Here is an 18,694-nt window from a genome sequence, read left to right as displayed (position 1 = left end):
TATGCATATTGGCTTCCGTTGCAGCGCTATTTTGGACAATATTTGGACATAGCCTTGTACAGTATATGCCAATTTAACACATAGAACGTCCCTTTTCTTGCTTTGCAGCTCAGTCTAAAGATGTTATCCAACAAGGCTGCAGCAACTAAGCACATCTGGAAAATGTTTAGAATCATAGTTTTGGAAGGGACCCCAAGGGCTGCAGGGAGGGGGGCATGCATTTGGGACCGGCCCCACTGACTTCATGCTATCAGCAGTATCGGTCAAATGGAAGAAGAATCGTTTCTTGCTCTTTGCTCTTGCTTCAATCCGTTCTTTTATTGGGAAGAGGGAGATGTCGTCGTGCCTTAGTACTTCGGTGAATAGCCTGTTGAAAGAGAGAGGAACATGTTTCTGCATTTTAAAGGCTCAGTGCTCACCAATGAACCAGTCAGGAACAAGACCCAGATGGAGTTGGAAAACCATGCATAGCCAGAAACCTTAGCAGACTTTCTGGCCTTTCTGGCTTCCCCCACTTCTTCCATTGTTACTCCTCTTTCTAACATTCTGACCCACTCACAGAGGCGTCTTTGCCATAGGGCCTAGTGGCGCGCTGCACCAGGGCGCCAGGCTCTGGGGGGTGCTGGCGGGGTGCAACCATCCACTGAGCCCTATGCTGGTCCTGCCGCCGCGCCGCGCTGCACTGCACCGCGCAGCGCCTCCTTCTCCTTTTCCCTGCGCTGGTGGTGAAGCCTTTCTGGAGGCCGCACTCTCCCCTTCCCGGCTCTGTGTCTCTCCACGCGGCGATGGCTCAGCTGAGGCACAGCAGTGAGGCCTCCCGGCGAGGGGGAGGCAGTGAGTACGGCGGGCCTGTTGCGGGACGTGGTGGCAGCAGAGGACAAGGCACTGTGGTCGGGGCCTAGCGGGAAGGCGCACTGTGCTCCCCAGGAGGCTTTGGTGCTGCTTTTCCCTGGCAAAGGCAGCCGCTGACGAAAGTGTGGGCGAGGTGGCAGGCGTGCGTGTGGGAGGGTGGGGGGGACCCCCAGGGGGTGGGGGCACCCTAGGGATCCCTGCACCAGGGCGCGAGACAAGCTTAAGACGCTACTGCCCACTCAAGCAACTCTAGAAAACAAAGAATGGGAGATCAGGACACATTTTAAGTCCTATTCCTGCCCCCACCCCTTGCTCAAATGGACAGGGTTCCCATATTCCGGATCTGCAAATCTCGGCTGCCTACTATTAACCAAATTGTTTGCAATTGTTTTATTCCAGAGATGTGTTTGTGCATCATCTGCATAAAACTCACAGTGCCAAACATATCAGATAATGAAAATGGAGACAATATAACACGATCCTAAAATCAATACAGTAATGCTCTAATTTGCTGAGAATTAAGGACCATTCATTTAAACACAACGCTGTAGCCTTAAACACATATATAATCTAGACCCAAACATAAGATCATTGTTTGCTGTCTTCTTTACCGAAGCCAGTGGCAAGAGGAAGAATGTTGGGCTTTACACCCCAATATTCTAACAGACTCATGGCTACATTTACCACATAGTTTGGTCCTGTGTAGCTGGTTTTCTCTTTTAAAAATAATCAGCACTTCTCCAAAGCTGGATCAGAACAGTAGCATCCGGGGGAGATTCAACCCTTTTACCCCTCTCATAGTCACATTCTGAATCTCCCTCTTCTCCTGCAGTTACAGTTGTACATTGGCTCCCGAATGCCTTGCAAGTTGAATGTTTTGGCTCCCAAATGCAGCAAACCTAGAAGTGAATGTTCTGGTTTGCGAATGTTCTTTAGAACCTGAAAGTCCGACAGGGCTTCCGTGGCTTCCAATTGGCTGCAGGAGCTTCCTGCAGCCAATCAGAAGCTGCTCTATGGTTTCAGAATGTTTTGGAAGTCAAACAGACTTCTGGAATGGATTCCATTCGACTTCCAAGGTACAACTGTATAGACAAGGGCTAATTGATGGTAAATTAGCATAAAATGTTGGTGGAAAGATGGAATGAAAATTATATATACACACAGATGTATACATCCTGTTACAGAAATGCATAGATTGAGAAAGGTTAAATCAATGTTTCCAAGGCAAGAAAGGCTGGTTACAGGAAGTTCAGAACCTTTAAACACCTTTAAACAAAAACTTTTCTTTCTGCAAAGATTATGCAGGCATGAGATTTTTAGTTGATGGTGTCTGGTTTTAAGTTTTTTAATTGTTTTTTTATTATGTATTGTTACTATTGAAAACTGCTTTGATCATTTTTTTTAAAAAAATATTTTTTTATAAACAAACGAACAAACAAACAAACAAACAAATAATAAACATGGCATTGTTCTTCTTACCTTGCCCTTCGTAAGAGCCAGACTGGGATTGGGTGGATGAATGGCTGTGACATAATGAAGGCCTGCTTTCAGATGAGGGAGAAGATTGATAATGGCCACCACTTCCTTCTCCTCTTCCTCCAGAACTTCCTCCTTGTGAAATTCCACCTGGTGATTGTACTCCTCCACTGCTTTCTCCTCCTCCACTTCCGCCTCGAGAACTTCCTCCTTGAGAAATTCCACCGGGTGATTGTCCTCCTCCACTTCCTCCTCCTCTAGAACTTCCTCCTTGTGAAATTCCACCACGAGATTGCTGGCCTCCACTTCCTCCTCCTCTAGAACTTCCTCCTTGAGAAATTCCACCAGGTGATTGCTGGCCTCCACTTCCTCCTCCTCTAGAACTTCCTCCTTGTGAAATTCCACCAGGAGATTGCTGGCCTCCACTTCCTCCTCCTCTAGAACTTCCTCCTTGTGAAATTCCACCACGAGATTGCTGGCCTCCACTTCCTCCTCCTCTAGAACTTCCTCCTTGAGAAATCCCACCAGGTGATTGCTGGCCTCCACTTCCTCCTCCTCTAGAACTTCCTCCTTGTGAAATTCCACCAGGTGATTGCTGTCCTCCACTTCCTCCTCCTCCTCTAGAACTTCCTCCTTGTGAAATTCCACCAGGTGATTGCTGTCCTATACTTCCTCCTCCTCTAGAACTTCCTCCATATGACATTCCACCAGATGATCGTCCTCCTCCTGAACTTCCACCAGATGATCCACCTCCTCCTTGCCCTATATCAGCCCTTTAACAAATAAAAAGAGGTGCTATTTTAGATGGGGGAAGAGATATATCAGCTGCATGATTTGACGGAAACTACTCTTTTGTATTTATATCATTTTTTGCTCTATCACTGTGCCCCAGCCTGAATCAAATAATGTGGGTGACATCATAAAGAGTACAGTGATATTTTGAGCAGGTTGCCCAAGTGCATATGTGTTTGCAAAAATTTAAACGCACTGGGATGGCTGCGACTAAGTAGGTCAACTTGCCTCTCCTTGATATCAATGTGAAAAGTTAGCCATGGCTTATTTTATTCATAACATAACTATGCTTCATCAGAAGATCCCAGGGTAGTGCACAAAAGTGGGGAAACAATTCACACAATAAATATACAACTATAAACAAAACAGCAACAAACTTAAGCTTCATTGATTTCGGTGGGATCTAAGTAGGACAGTCTGGATCGAAATCAAATCTTCTAATTTATAAGGTAGTTCCCTCTACTCAACATCCCTCATTACGGATGCTGTTGAATGCAGAAGATTTGTGGTGTGAGGGATGGGAAGTATATAAGTAAAATATTTGACAGGTTAATAATATTTAGCACAGTCGCCTTCTATAACACCAAGAAAACGTACAATTTAATGTCTACCCCACAAAGCAGAATCCCAAGGCTGCCTGTAATTTATCTCACCAGGCACAAAAGTGCAGGAAAGTCTCTTATTTGAGGAAGAAGTGTATATTTAGATGGTCAAAAGGATTTCAGGAAGAAGCAGAGCAAAAATTGTTCAAGCTTACCAGCAACTAAAGATTCACTGGATCAAAATTTGGCATGGACCTGGGGTCAAAACTGGGATTGGATAGACATTATAAAGCAGGAGAAGTGCCCACCCTCCCCCTGGCCCCAGAACCAGTAAAGGGCATGTCTACTGGAGCATGCCATTTTTAGCTGGATTTACCACTGAGTACCAATCAGTCTGGTCCAGTGAATAGAGTTGTAGAGTAGGGACTGACAATTTCAATTGTCAGTTGCAGTTCCTCAGTCTATCATCCGGTTTCAAAGGTTTGTTGTGAAAGTGAATCAATAATATTGATATATTATAAATAATATAAATTTATTATTTATACCCCGCCCATCTGGCTGGGTTTCCCCAGCCACTCTGGGCGGCTTCCAACAGAAGTATTAAAATACAATAATTTATTAAACATTAAAAGCTTCCCTAAACAGGGCTGCCTTCAGATGTTCTCTAAAAGTCTGGTAGTTGTTTTTCTCTTTGACATCTGGTGGGAGGGCATTCCACAGGGTGGGTGTCACTACCGAGAAGGCCCTCTGCCTGGTTCCCTGTAACTTGACTTCTCGCAGCGAGGGAACCGCCAGAAGGCCCTCAGTGTCTGGGCAGAATGATGGGGATGGAGACGCTCCTTCAGATATACTGGATCAAGGCCATTTAGTGCTTTAAAGGTCAGCATCAACACTTTGAACTGTGCTCGGAAACATACTGGGAGCCAATGTAGGTCTTTCAAGACCAGTGTTATGTGGTCTCGGCAGCCACTCCCAGTCACCAGTCTAGCTGCCGCATTCTGGATTCGTTGTAGTTTCCGGGTCACCTTCAAAGGTAGCCCCACATAGAGCGCATTGCAGTAGTCCAAGCGAGAAATAACTCTGGTGGGACAGTCCATGAGCAGATACGGTCTCAGCCTGCGTACCAAATGGATCTGGTAGACAGCTGACCTGGACACAGAATTGACCTGCGCCTCCATGGACAGCTGCGAGTCCAAAATGACTCCCAGGCTGCACACCTGGTCCTTCAGGGGCACAGTTACTCCATTCAGGACCAAGCACACCTGCCTGCCTCCTGTCCCCCAAAAACAGTACTTCTGTATTGTCAGGATTCAGCCTCAGTCTGTTAGCCACCATCCATCCTCCAGCCGCCTCCAGACACTCACACAGGACCTTCACCCCTTCACTGGTTCTGATTTGAAAGAGAGGTAGAGCTGGGTATCATCCGCATACTGATGAACACCCAGCCCAAACTCCCTGATGATCTCTCCCAGCGGCTCCCAGCCTTGCAGGACAAAAAGCGCTCAAGAGGTGTAATACGTAACAGTTGCAAGATTTTGGGAGAGATGTTCTCCAGGAGGAGATTCCCAGGGGCCATTTCTCCCACAATCCTTTATATATAAACTGACGTATTATTTGACTCATTCCTGTGTGAATTCTACGTACGCAAGGTGCTTCCCTTCCTCAAGCAGTTGACGGTACTGGTTGATCTCCCCCTCCAGATGGGTCTTGATGCCAAGGAGTGTCTGGTACTCCTGGCTTTGATTCTGGATCTCATGCTTAATACTGGCCAGCTCATGTTCCAGGGGCTCAACGAGGCTCACGATCTGCTGCAGCTGCATGTTGTACCGCCCTTCTGTGTCGTTCAGGTTGTTTTGCAGAGACTGGAGCTGCAAAGCAAATACAAAGCCTTCAAGAGCAGGGGCAAAACGTAGGCCCAGCTTTGTTCATTCATTCCTGCATATCAGGTGTGGGGACCATTTGGCCCTTCAGATGTTACTGAACAACTTCCGTCAGCCCTAGCAGGCATGGCCAATAGCTGGGGCTGATGGAAGATTTAGAACAGCAACATTGGGGGGGGGGGCAAAGTGTCCCCACTCCTGTTCCGCATTAGGTGTCAGGTCTAGCATAGCCTTCTTTCTGGTATGGTGTGAAGCTGCATTGCACCAAAAGATCTCAACTGCCTCAAGCAACTGAGACTAGTTCTACAGAATGATGGCGCAGAATTGGAAGCTGTGACTCACTAAACTGATCTGTGACTTCAGCTCAATTTCCAGGGTTTGATATTGCTGACTGAGCTCCATCACTTCTTTGTTACCGGTCCCAAAATCCTGGTCGCTCGACTTTTCTTGCTGACGAGATTCCTCCATCTGGAAAACACAAACAGAGGGCCATGAATTGGGCCTTCCACAAGTATACACATTCTTAAAAAAAATGTAGCATAAACAAAAGAGGTTTAAAGACTGTCTCAAGGCAAATCTTTAAAAATGTAGTATAAACACTGACAACTGGGCAACACTGGCCTACAAGCGCTCCAGTTGGAGAACAGCCTTTACCAAAGGTGTCATGGGCTTTGAAGACACGTGAACTCAGGACGCAAGGGAGAAACGTGCTAAGAGGAAGGCACGCTTGGCAAATCCACACCGTGATCAGCTCCCGCCTAGAAACCAATGTCCTTACTGTGGAAGGACGTGTGGATCCAGAATTGGCCTCCACAGTCACTTACGGACCCATTTTTAAAATCGTGTTTATGGAAGACAATCTTACTTGGCTACGAGTGATCACCAAAGAAGAAGAAGAATACACATTCCAAATCAAAGTGGGGGGAAATGAGCATAATGTTTTTGTGCAAAACAGAGGAATGGCAACTTTGATGGATTTTCATAGTTGTTCCTATGCAGACACTTGAAATAATGGACAATTTGTTTATTTCCCCCTGCCCAAACTTAATAAATATCATTAATTTAAAAGATGGGAATATTTGTGTTTTTCACACTTCAGTGACAACAGTAACGAAGTATTTTTTCAATAATATTTCTACACATGTTACTAAACTTGTCTCAAATCTTAATGCAGTGGTACCTCAGAAGTCGAACGTAATCCATTTCGGAAGTCCGTTTGACTTCCGAAACGTTTGGAAACCAAGGCGTAGGGAAGTTTTTAACATTCGATGAATTATTGTATTTTAATCTCTTGTTGGAAGCCGCCCAGAGTGGCTGGGGAAACCCAGCCGGATGGGCAGGGTATAAACAATAAATTATTGTTGTTGTTGTTGTTATTCCGATTGGCTGCAGGAAGCTCCTGCAGCCAATCAGAAGCCACATCAGACGATCAGGTTCCAAAGAACGTTCGCAAACCAGAACACTCACTTCCAGATTTGCAGTGTTTGGGAGCCAAAATGTTCAACTTGTAAGGCGTTTGGGATCCAAGGTGTATAAGAAGCCTGCCAGGTCAGAACAGAGGCCCATCTAATTCAGGTTCCAGTTTCCTACAGTGGCCAAACAGATCCCTATAGGAAGCCCACAAGTAAGCCATGAGCACAATGGCACTGTCCCCTCCTATGGTTTCAGAGTCAAATAGTATTCAGAGTCACATGACCTCCAACAGAGGAAGTAGAACCTAGCCATCAGGGTTAGTAGCCTTCTCCTCTTGCTGATAGCCTCGTCCTCTGTGACTTTGTCTAATCCTCTTTCAAAGCCACTCAAGCTGTTTTGCCATCCCTGCCTGCTGTGGGAGCCTGTTCCATAGTTTAATTTTGCACTGGGTTTCCAACGGTTGAAGTGAGGGCACTTGGGGAAAGCACTGGGAAGGTATTGTTTTTCATTATAAAGCTACATCGATTTGATTCAATTTCCTAAAGAACTTGGGAACTGTAGCCCGGTGAGGGCGCTGAACATCTTCTGATAACGATCGCTAGCCTCCTGCATACAATTTGATTTCTCAAGACTTTCAGGGCAGCAAGCTGGGGAATGACTGTTAAATCAATTTATGACTGTGCTACAGATTCCAGTGTTTGCTCCCCACACAGCTACCTACAAACAGGCAAGCAATTGAGTACCTTTTCCTTGTGTCAGACCCCTAACGAGTTTAAATTCTTTCTTTCTTTTAGAGCTGGGGTAGGCTGCGGAGAAGCATCCTTCAACCCTGTTCACTGCACTCCCGGGGTTACTCACCTTAGCCTCATACCATTGTTCCACCTCTCTGCGGTTTTCCTGAATGATCTGTTCGTATTCATGTCTCAGATCATCCAGCCTCTTTTTCAGATCCTCACCAGGATTGGAATCCACCTCAACAGTGACACCCCCACCGGACTGGTGTTGCAAACTGTTCTTTACCTGTATGTCCAAAACAAATGATATATCGAGACCCTCCTGGCACACACAGTGGGCACACTTCCTTTGGCACACTAATGTGCAAATGGTTTTCTGAGTCAGCGGATGGCGGGTACTCATTATTTAGAGCATTTGTACCCCACTCCACAACCCAAAAAAGGCTTCCAGAGTGACTCACATACAGTCAGTTAAAACAAGACAGTCCCTGTCCACAGGCTTACAATAAATCAGGCATCCCCAAACTGTGGCCCTCCAGATGTTTTGGCCTACAACTCCCATGATCCCTAGCTAACAGGACCAGTGGTCAGGGATGATGGGAATTGTAGGCCAAAACATCTGGAGGGCCGAAGTTTGGGGATGCCTGCAATAAATAAATAAAAGACACACAGAAAAATGGACCGGGAGGGAAGAGGGGGAAACAAAACCCAGGCACTAATTCTCAAACTAGCTTTTCTTATAATAACCAGCTGGCACAGTTCAGGAGCAAGAGGTATGTGATGGAGCCACACTGTTACGGCAGAGGTGATGGAGTAAACTCTGCTTCCCATCTCTCCCACCGACATAGTCACATTCAAAGGGATGGAGCGTATCCCATTCAAAGCAATGGAGTGTGGTTAGACTGCATCCTTCTTTGAGCTCATGTTTGACTGGGCATTGAAATGTGCAGCAATTTCATGCCCACAATTCCCAATTCTGCCAAGGCTATGCACACGCTATGTGCAAAATTGATGGGTTTCTGGGGAGCCGGGGAGGGATCCTTTGTGGGTGGGATGCTGAACCTTGCCTGGGAGTTCGCAGTTTCCTCCTCTGTTTTAAAGTTCCCAAGAGTTGCCACAAGGCCAGAGCCGTTGTGTCCTTTATTCCCGTAAAGGTAAAGGGACCCCTGACCATTAGGTCCAGTCGTGACCGACTCTGGGGTTGCGGCGCTCATCTCACATTATTGGCCGAGGGAGCTGGTGTACAGCTTCCAGGTCATGTGGGCAGCATGACTAAGCCGCTTCTGGTGAACCAGAGCAGCGCACGGAAACGCCGTTTACCTTCCCGCCGGAGCGGTTCCTATTTATCTACTTACACTTTGACGTGCTTTTGAACTGCTAGGTGGGCAGGAGCTGGGACCGAGCAACGGGAGCTCACCCCGTCGCGGGGATTCAAACCGCCGACCTTCTGATCGGCAAGCCCTAGGCTCTGTGGTTTAACCCACAGTGCCACCCGCGTCCCTCAGCTCCTGGTATATTCTGGGGTTTCAGAAAAATATTAGTAGATCCCAGTGCAGGGAGGAAGAAGATGTAAACTTCCTTTCTGAAATTTAACACGTGTCTTCCAAAGGCCTTGGATTTCATTCCAGGCAAGAGGGAGGGGGGGTGGCTCTTACTTCACTGTGGTTTTTCTTAAGATGGCTCAGCTCTTCCCGCAGGGATTCATACTCCATCTCCAGGTCAGACTTTTCCAATGTCAGCTTATCCAAAAGGGGACGTAAACCTTGTAGATCAGCCTCTACAGTTTGGCGAAGACCAGCCTCCGTCTCATACCTAAGAAAGCCAAGGAAGTTAGTCTGAAAGGCAACAAAGGCACAATCTGCAGCGATCAATTTTGTTTGCGACAAAACTATTTGGTTGCTGTTGCTTTAAACGTCTCTCAGGGACCGATCCTAAATTCCAGGGATGCCAACAGGATTTCCAGAGGCTGGTACACTGGATGTGGTTTGAGCTACCTGCTTCTTCTTGCCCCTCAACCCCACTTCCACCTGCCACTGCCATCAATCAATAGGAACTTCTGTTTTAGTACATGTGTCCAGCTTAGCCTAGCCTACCTTGCTGGGTTGTTGTAAAGAGAAAAGGGGAGAGGGAGGGTAATTTACACAACCTTGGGCCCCTGAGAGGAAAAGCTAGGCAGGAATGCAAGATTCTTATATTAATTTATAAGCCCCTAAGTATTTAAGATCCAGAATACCTCAAGGACTGCCAAATCCCTTACGTCTCTGCCCAATTACAGAGGTCTTTGGGAAAGTCACTTGAACTGCCGGGAGGAAAAGCAAGATAGAAATATACAACTGCAAGCAGCAAATACTCAAAGCAAAACACTCACACACATTTTGTCATCCTGGTAAAGTATCATTGTGTTGAAGTATAGTCTATGGGAATTTTAATTTGCTGTAGCTGTAAAGATATTTAATGATTTTATGGTTTCATTTGCTGGTGTTGTTTATGGAACCAGAGTGGTTTAACCATCAATCCCTCTTCCCAGGAATTATTTATACGGTACATACATACATACCCAGCCCATGTGACTGTGTTTTCCCAGCCAACCTGGGCAGCTCCCAATAGAATAATAATAATGATAATGATAATGATAATGATAAAAGATCAAACATTAAAATCTTCCCTAAACAGGGCTGCCTTCAGATGTCTTCTAAAAGTCAGATAGTTGTTTATTTCCTTGACATCTGATGGGAGGGCGTTCCACAGGGCGGGTGCCACTACCGAGAAGACCCTCTGCCTGGTTACCTGTAACCTCACTTCTCGCGGTGAGGGAACCGCCAGAAGGCCCTTGGAGCTGGACCTCAGTGTCCAGGGTGAACGATGGGGAGCTCTGGGAATAATAGCTTTATGCAGTGCTTTTTTTTCTAGAAAAAAAATGTTTAGGGGTACTCTCATTTTCCTACTCATATTGAAATACTGCCCCTCAATGAGGCCAAACTTAGATTCACAAAATGTTAAGGGGTATGCGTGCCTCTACGTACCCCCAGGAAAAAAAAACCCTGGCTTTATGAGAGGAATAGGTTAAACCACAGAGCCTAGGGCTTGCCAATCAGAAGGTCGGTGGTTCGAATCCCTGCGACGGGGTGAAATCCCATTGCTTGGTCCCAGCTCCTGCCAACCTAGCAGTTCGAAAGCATGTCAAAGTACAAGTAGATAAATAGGAACCGCTACAGCGAGAAGGTAAACGGCGTTTCCGTGTGCTGCTCTGGTTCGCCAGAAGCGGCTTTGTCATGCTGGCCACATGACCTGGAAGCTGTACACCGGCTCCCTCGGCCAATAATGTGAGATGAGTGCCACAACCCCAGAGTCGGTCACGACTGGACCTAATGGTCAGGGGTCCCTTTACCTTTACCTTTAAGAGCTCACAGCACCTGCAATAAACTACAATTCCCAGGATTCTTTGAGAGAAGCCATGGCTGTTTAAAGTGGTATAAGAGCATGGGTGTGGATGTGGCCCAATAGGAAGCATCGCTGTATAATGGTCTTACTTCATCTTGAAGTCATTAGCAGCCATCTTTGTGTTATCGATGTCCAGGAGCATCTTGTTACTCTCGGCCATCACATCAACCAGCTGCAAGAAGGGGAAAGGGCACACTTGGTTGCTAAGGATTCGGGACCTCCATATTTCCCACAGTGATACAAAGGGAAGAAATACCTGGCGCAAAGCATCACTTTAAAAAAAATAATGTATGGAAAGCTGGCATTCTGATTGACATTCTGATTGTTGCCATTAATGCTTAACTAGATACTACTTAAAACTTGTGGCCGCCATCGAGCTGCAGCTCTTCCCCACAATTCCCAGTAACATTTAATTGAAGTGGCCGCGCTTTCCTCTAGGATACCACAAGCTGGTGGGACCTCAAGCAAGCCAATTCATTCTCCTTCTCATTCTGTAGGGTGGCACCCAACAAAATAGATCTGCAGGCGTAATAATTTCCACTTTCCCTATGGAGCTTCCCCTCCCTCTCCTCTCCCATGCGCCCCACACCCTCCCCAATTCTGCTCCAGAGGAAAACTCCAGAACAGATTTAGGGAGGCTCATGGGATATACAGGGAGGGGGAGAGGTAGAGGAAGCACTTAGAAAGTAGAGGCAATTTTTATCTCTTTTAGTATTTTAGCTTTTGCATGTTTCAAAGTAGAGTTGTTATTTTTTTCTTAATGTTTTATCTTTTGTAAACCATTCTGAGGTGTGTGTTTTTCCCCCAATCAAGCGGTGCATAAATTTTATGGGAAAATACATACAATAAAGTAAAATACTAGTTGCTGGAAACTGCAGAATGTCATTGCACTTGTGTTTTTTTCACTGGCACCTGTGAGAACAGGATGATGCACTAGGTGAGCCTTTTTCCTGTTCCAGCAAGGCCTTCATTATATTCTTATGTCCCTCCCAATTGTGATCTGAACAAAACACACATGTCGCTAGGGGTGGATCTACACACAGGGGGGGAAACACTATAAAACTAAGAAATTAAAGCGTTATAACAAAAGAAAAAACACTATGGAAAATCGGTTAGAATTTTTTTTTTTGCTCCCCAGCACCATCTGGTGTTGCATGTTTATAACGCATCCAAAATGCTGTTTCTTGACTAATGTAGCTGAGTCCTAGGTGCCTTAAGGAAAAAGTATTCACTGGCACCAGGGGTTGGTATGTGACAATAATCTAGCTTCTTTAAAAAGAACCAGTGGGAACTTTCCCCCAAGGCTATATTCTAATCATAGATCTGTTTCCTGATATTTTTTCTTTTTGATGAATTTTTTTAAAAAAACACACACACACAAATCACATCGAAACTGTGCACATTTTATATGCATTCTACCCCTAAAGTAACAAATTTTTGTAATTTGTTCTTTTTTTAAAAAAAAAACCACTTTCCCTAAAATACACATTTCTCCATATGTATAAATCTGGAATAAAGTATTCTGGTTTGGTTCGCTTTAAAATGTAAACCATTTGCAGTACTCCTTCATCCCTGCTATAGAGCAGTTCTCACAATCCATTTACCATAACCCCCATGAACAAAATAAAAAGTCGATTACAGTGGTACCTCGCAAGACGAATGCCCTGCAAGACGAATTTTCGCAAGACGAATGCGTCTTGCGATCTGATGGTGACTCGCAAGACGAATTTGTTTTGTGAAAAATTCTTCTTGCGAATCGTGGTTTCCCATGCATTGAAATGTAATTAATGCATTCCTATGGGCAAAAAAAGAAATTTCAATGCATTCCTATGGGAAACCGCGATTCACAAGACGAATTTTTCGCAAAACGAATTGACTCGCGGAACGAATTAAATTCATCTTGCGAGGCACCACTGTATATAAAACACTTTAGAGTCCTGAATCAGCAGTCAAATAGTGGACCTTATTCTGATTGCCCTGGCTAGAAACTCTGACGGGCAAGGGTGATTACACTACCTCATGGGAGAGCTTGTCAATCTCGTCGTAGTAAGAGCTGTAGTCTTTCGGTGTGCCACTCTGCCCATGCTTCTGATGCCACTCTTTGATCAAGTGCTCCAGCTGGTTGTTCTCTGCTTCCAGGTTCCGCACCTGGTCCAGGTAAGAGGCCAGGCGGTCGTTGAGGTTCTGCATGGTGCTCTTCTCGTTGTTGGATAGGAACCCGGCATCATCGCCACCACCAAACCCAAACCCCCCAGAGCCGCCTCCAAAGCTGCCGCCTCCAAAGCTGCCACCACCTCCATAGCTATGCCCACCACCCAATCCACCACCGAACCCTCCAGGCATGCCGTGGCATATCCCCCCTCCAGAGCCAGATCTTCCTCCACTATAACTTCCACTAGAAAACCCTTGGCTGTTTCTCATGGAGGAAGTGTTTCTCCTAGAGGAGGCTGAGGAATACCCTCCTCCTCCACCGCCACCACCACCACCACCACCACCACAGATAGATGTCTGCTTGAAGCTAGAGATGCAGCTCATCATGACGGCTCCGTGGGGATTCTGTCCAAAGCGATCTTTATTTATACTTTCTACTCCAGGTGTTTCTCCATCCCATGTGGGTTTGCCTGGCTTTATTTGCTGATCCCAGGCATGATTTGCCAAAGGAGACTTATCATTATTTCGAACAATCCCGGTCTGTGTGAGTTTGTTTGTTTGTTTGTTTAAAATCCCAACGGTGTAATTTTCTCCTGGGTGGCTCCGTGTTTCGTTCTGATCACTTCCACGATTTTACATCCCAAGTGTCTCCTGCAAGTTTGGACTTAGCCGCCTTCAGCCCTGCAATAACATGAACATTGCAGCAAGGATTATTTGAGATCTATGGGTAGAAATGCAATTGCATACAGCCTGCTTGGCCCACATAAGTGACCTCCTAGAGAGGGACTTGAAAGTTGAAACAGAAGAGTCATAGAATTGTACAGGTCAGCCTTCGCCTACCTGTGTTCTTCAGATGCTATTGGACTCCAATTCCCATCAGCACCAGGTAATTTGGCAACTGTCAGGTGTGGTGGTAGTTTTAGTCCAACGACATCCAGAGAAAGAGAGAGAGCTTAATATATTTGATATATTTAATATTTTATTGTTTAATATATTTATACCCCACCTTTCTCCAAAGCTGGTATTCGGGGTGGCTTACAATATTTAATAACAAAGTAATAAAAACAAACTAGTTAAAAACCTTAAAAACTAGTTAGAAACCTTAAAGAGAAACCAGCAGATCCTTTGTTTGGAAATTAAACAAAGGATCTGCTGGTTTCTCTTTAAGGTTTCCAGACTCAAAAGAGAGCAGGGCAATTAAAGGCACAGAAGTCCTGTCCACTATTGAGTCTGGCAACCCTAAAACTAGTGCTGCCATACGTTCACAATTTCCTGGACATAGCTGGGATTCATCCATCTAAAATGGCGTCTGGGCAGAATTTTTGATAATGGCAGCCCATATCGGAAGTGTTGCTCAACAACTTTTGAGTCCAGATTTTCACTTTTCGAAATATGGCAACCCTGAAGTAAGCTACATCAAAGCTCATTTAATGTGAGCAATTAAAAACAGTTTGTCCGTGGCCTCGTGGTCAGCATCATCTGCACCTCAATTTTCAAAGGCCTGTTTGAAAAGGAAAGTCTTAGCCAGCTGATGGAAGGACTGTGTGGAACCCGGTTCAACGATTGATTGATTGATTGATTGATTGATTGTGTGACTGTGAAAATGGATAAAAGCCCCCCATCCAAACAATTACTATCATCAGTGCAGGTAAGAAAAAAAATATTTTTAATTTTTATCATCTACAATTCTGTCTTATTTGTTTTATAGTACAGTACATTGATTATTGCTTTCATTTTATGGATCAATGGTCTGGTTAGATAGTACAATTCATGTTAAATTGCTGTTTTAGGGGTTGTTTTTAAAACGGATTAATCCGCTTTGCATTACTTTCTATGGGAAAGCACGCCTTGATTTTGGAATGCTTTCGTTTTGGAACGGACTTCCGGAACGGATTAAGTTTGAGAACCAAGGTACCACTGTATACCCAGCTTTTCAGATGAGATTGGCTCCCTGTGTGAGTTACAATTAAAAGTCCCCATGAGATACAATGTAAATAAACGAGTGTGGCTTTGCAAGTGGTGGAGAAAAGAGGAGGGGAGCTGAGGTTTAGATCAGGGGTCCCCAGACTTACCGGGCTTCGGGCCGGTGCCCGCCGCGCCGTCCGCACGGCGGGCCGGAGGGCAGGGGAGTGCGCACGCAGTGGGCCGGAGGGCGGGGGAGTGCGCGCCTGTGCGCATGCGCACACACACACACGGTCGGGGGGGGAAACCGCCGAAAATCGCTTGTGCGCATGCGTATGAGCCTCCCCCGACCCGGAAGTGCACCGGAAATGACCTCTTCTGGGTCGGGAGAGGCCCATACGCATGCGCACAAAGGATTTTCAGCGATTTTTTTCTGATTTGGAAGATCGCCGCCGCGCTGCGCGCCGTAAGAGCGGACGGCGGCAGCGGGCGGCGGGGGTCGTCGCGGGCCGGATTGGGAGGCCAATTGGGCCGCATCCGGCCCAGGGGCCGTAGTCTGGGGACCCCTGGTTTAGATGTTCTCCGAGCCTATTTTGCATCGCTGATTGACAGGATGATTGCTAGCTTGGATTCTCCTTGGGTGGCCTGTTCCGTAAGGCTAAGGCCATGACAGGACAATGAAAAGCCTGCTCTAAAGCAACTTCCTTGGCTAATGTGATGCCGAAACTAAGCACCCACATGAAATTCTTGAGGAGGAGCGTTCTAGATTCTTGATCAGTTCTCCTGTCAGGATTCTTTCCGAGAGAGCCACGTGCGTGCCTGGTTTCTGCTTGCATGGGAACCACTCCAAAAGCATTCATATGCAAATTGCATCTTTTGTGAGAAATAACCCCAGCCTCAGGTTCCCCATTTGGAAAAATGTGCTCAAAAGGATATATATTCTCCTCGGAGCTACCGTGGGGTGTGAATGAGCTGAAGGGTGCTCAGCATTATATATTAATATAAGAATGGTGTTGTCAAATACAAGGCATGATGGAAAGCCTGAAAATGGCAAAGGGAAAGTTTCATGTTATTGGGCACATGCGAAGCTTTTCCAGTTAAGTGGGCGACATGTGCTTCCTGGAAGGAGCCCAATTTTTTCTGCTAGGTGAACACTGGGGGAGAGTGTGAGACTCGGCCTTTCTTTTTTTAAAAAAAAATTCGATTTTCCACACACATGCACAAAAATAAAACTTATTAATTACATCATATATTCCTCATCTCATCTCCTTTCACTCTATTGAGCTTTCCCTCCCTTCATACGGCTTTATTATTTCACTCTTATCTCACAGTTCCTTTTGCAAACTCAGTCAAATTTCGTAGGATTTATTTCGGTCCTGCAAGTGTCTTTAAACTTGTACAGTTTTTCTCCATATAGTCAATGAATTTACTCCATTCTCTCTGGAACTTTGTCTCTCCCTGGTTTCGGATCCCACAGGTCAACTTTGCCAGTTCAGCATAGTCCATCATTTTTGTCTGCCACTCTTCAATAGTCGGTACATACTGCATTTTCCACTTTGGGGCTAATAAAGTTCTCGCCGCGGTTGTGGTATACATAAATAGTCTCTGGTCCCCCTTAGCAACCCATTAGTCCCAATAAAAAAGCTTCGGGTTTTTTGGTAAAAGTGTACTTAAATATCTTTTTCAACTCGTTATATAGATTTTCCCAAAAACTTTTTACTGTCTCGCATGTGCACCACATATGATAAAACTGTCCATCTTTCTCTTTACATTTCCAGCATGCTTTACTACTCGTCCTGTACATCTTAGCTAATTTTACTAGTGTTAAATACCATCTGTACATCTTTTTCATAACATTTTCTTTCAAGGAGGTACATGCAGTAAATTTCAATGTTTCGTTCCATAGTTTCAACCACGCATCATATTCAATACTGTGCCCAAAATCTTTTGCCCATTTTATCATCACCTCCTTAGTCATTTCATCTTTAGTATACCATTCTGGCAAAAAATTATACATTTTTGACAACAATTTCACTCTGCCTTCCAACAATTCTATTTGAAATTTGGACCTTTTTTCTTCAAAACCTACTTTTTTATCTTTTGAAAACACATCATTTACTTGGTGGTACTGCAACCATCCAGTTAAAACCTCTTTTATTTCATCATATGGCCTCAATTTGCAACCTTTATCTGATTTCATCAAAATCTCTTCATATGTGGCCCGAGACTCAGCCTTTCTTAACTTGCTGCCTTTCCAATGCTGCTAGACGATGACTCCCACATCCCTGGCCATTGGTCTTGTTGACTGTGACTGATGGGAGTTGGAGTCCAATACAACCGAGTCCTCTGCAATGGAGGGATTCTGATTTTGTCGGGGGTTCTCGGGAAGACCAGTGCTCTCTATCCGGAAGTAACTTGAGTGGCTTTGGAAGAGGATTAGGCAATTATTCCCTCAGACCTTGGAAACAGAGCATTGCCGTCATGGCAACTAGCGATTGATAGTCTTCTCCATGAAACTTTTTCCCCTTCTACTTTATTTCTTTTTCTTTATTTTCTTCTTTTGTATCCTCCATTTTCTCTTTGGGGTTTTTACCATAGCTGCCAAGTCTCCCGTATTCCCCAGGAAACCCCCGTTTTTCCAGCTGTTCCCAGCCGAAAAAACGGATTTTTTTGTTTTTCCCTGATTTATTCTGGCGCGGCGGCCATTGTGGAACTGGGCGGAGCTTGCTCAGAAGCGACTTTTGATGCTGCTTTGCCCAGTTCCAAAATGGCTGCAGTGCGACATCTGGTGCGGCGGCCATTTTGGAACAGGGCAGAGCAGCATCAAAAGTAGCTTCTGAGCATGCTCCGCCCAGTTCCAAAATGGCAGCAGTGCTACTTCCGGTCTGCTACTTCTGGTCCAGTCCCTTATTTCTCAGGCTGGAACTTGGCAGCTATGGTCTTTACAATAAATTGCGGACATCCTGGAAAAAAACGGTAAATGAGACAAAGTAAAATACAAATCGGACTGCATTTAGAAAATTTCTATATGCTAATATCAATCTATATATACAGTAATATCGAGTTTCCGGGAAATATTCTAACTGAATTTTAAAATGTCTTTTCTTTTATTATCATTATGGGTATTGTTATTGTTATCACCATTGTTATTGTTATTGTAAATATTATGTTTTTTTGTAAATATGGAAGCTTAAATAAAGTTCTTTTTAAAATAAATTAAAAAAGAAACTTTCCCATTGCCCTTTAGAGGCCCAAGTTGCCCTGCCCTCACATGAAATCTTGGGTTTCCATTTTTGGGAGAAGGGAGACTACAGTGCTGGGGAGACGGCAGGCTGGTGAGACCCCCTAGATTTAGAGGCCCGAGATCCCCTGCCCTCGCATGAAGTCTTGGGTTTGCAATTTTGGGAGAGGGGAGACTGTGGCGCTGGGGAGAGGGCAGGCTGGCGACGCCCCCTAGATTTAGAGGCCCTAGGCTTCGGCCTACTTAGCCTATACAGTGGTACCTCAACAT

The 18,694-nt window shown here is 45.3% G+C and overlaps 1 protein-coding gene across 1 annotated transcript; it reads right to left on the bottom strand.

Annotated features, from left to right (window-relative positions):
• Window positions 1-238: 238 nt before the first annotated feature.
• LOC118095791 (keratin, type I cytoskeletal 10) lies at window positions 239-13,501 on the bottom strand. The gene is made up of 8 exons (XM_035137035.2): window positions 13,147-13,501; window positions 11,220-11,302; window positions 9,345-9,501; window positions 7,814-7,975; window positions 5,885-6,010; window positions 5,307-5,530; window positions 2,332-3,101; window positions 239-367 (listed from the first exon to the last, which is right to left on the bottom strand). Exons 1-8 carry the CDS (start codon window positions 13,471-13,473, stop codon window positions 348-350), a joined length of 1,869 nt encoding a protein of 622 aa, XP_034992926.2. The 5' UTR covers window positions 13,474-13,501; the 3' UTR covers window positions 239-347.
• Between the last annotated feature and the right edge of the window lie 5,193 nt (window positions 13,502-18,694).

Source organism: Zootoca vivipara, chromosome 13 (assembly GCF_963506605.1).
Source record: "Zootoca vivipara chromosome 13, rZooViv1.1, whole genome shotgun sequence".
Classification (NCBI taxonomy): domain Eukaryota; kingdom Metazoa; phylum Chordata; class Lepidosauria; order Squamata; family Lacertidae; genus Zootoca; species Zootoca vivipara.
This window is presented reverse-complemented; position numbering and strand designations above follow the sequence as displayed.

What these genes read in the sequence shown, in the direction of transcription:
- LOC118095791 (XM_035137035.2), bottom strand. Translation starts at nt 13,473, where the DNA reads ATGCCTGGAGGGTTCGGTGGTGGATTGGGTGGTGGGCATAGCTATGGA. An exon ending in TTGACAAGCTCTCCCATGAG is followed by an intron (nt 11,303 to 13,146) that starts GTAGTGTAATCA and finishes CCCTTCTTGCAG; the next exon opens with CTGGTTGATGTGATGGCCGA. An exon ending in AACAATGGTATGAGGCTAAG is followed by an intron (nt 6,011 to 7,813) that starts GTGAGTAACCCC and finishes TGTGTTTTCCAG; the next exon opens with ATGGAGGAATCTCGTCAGCA.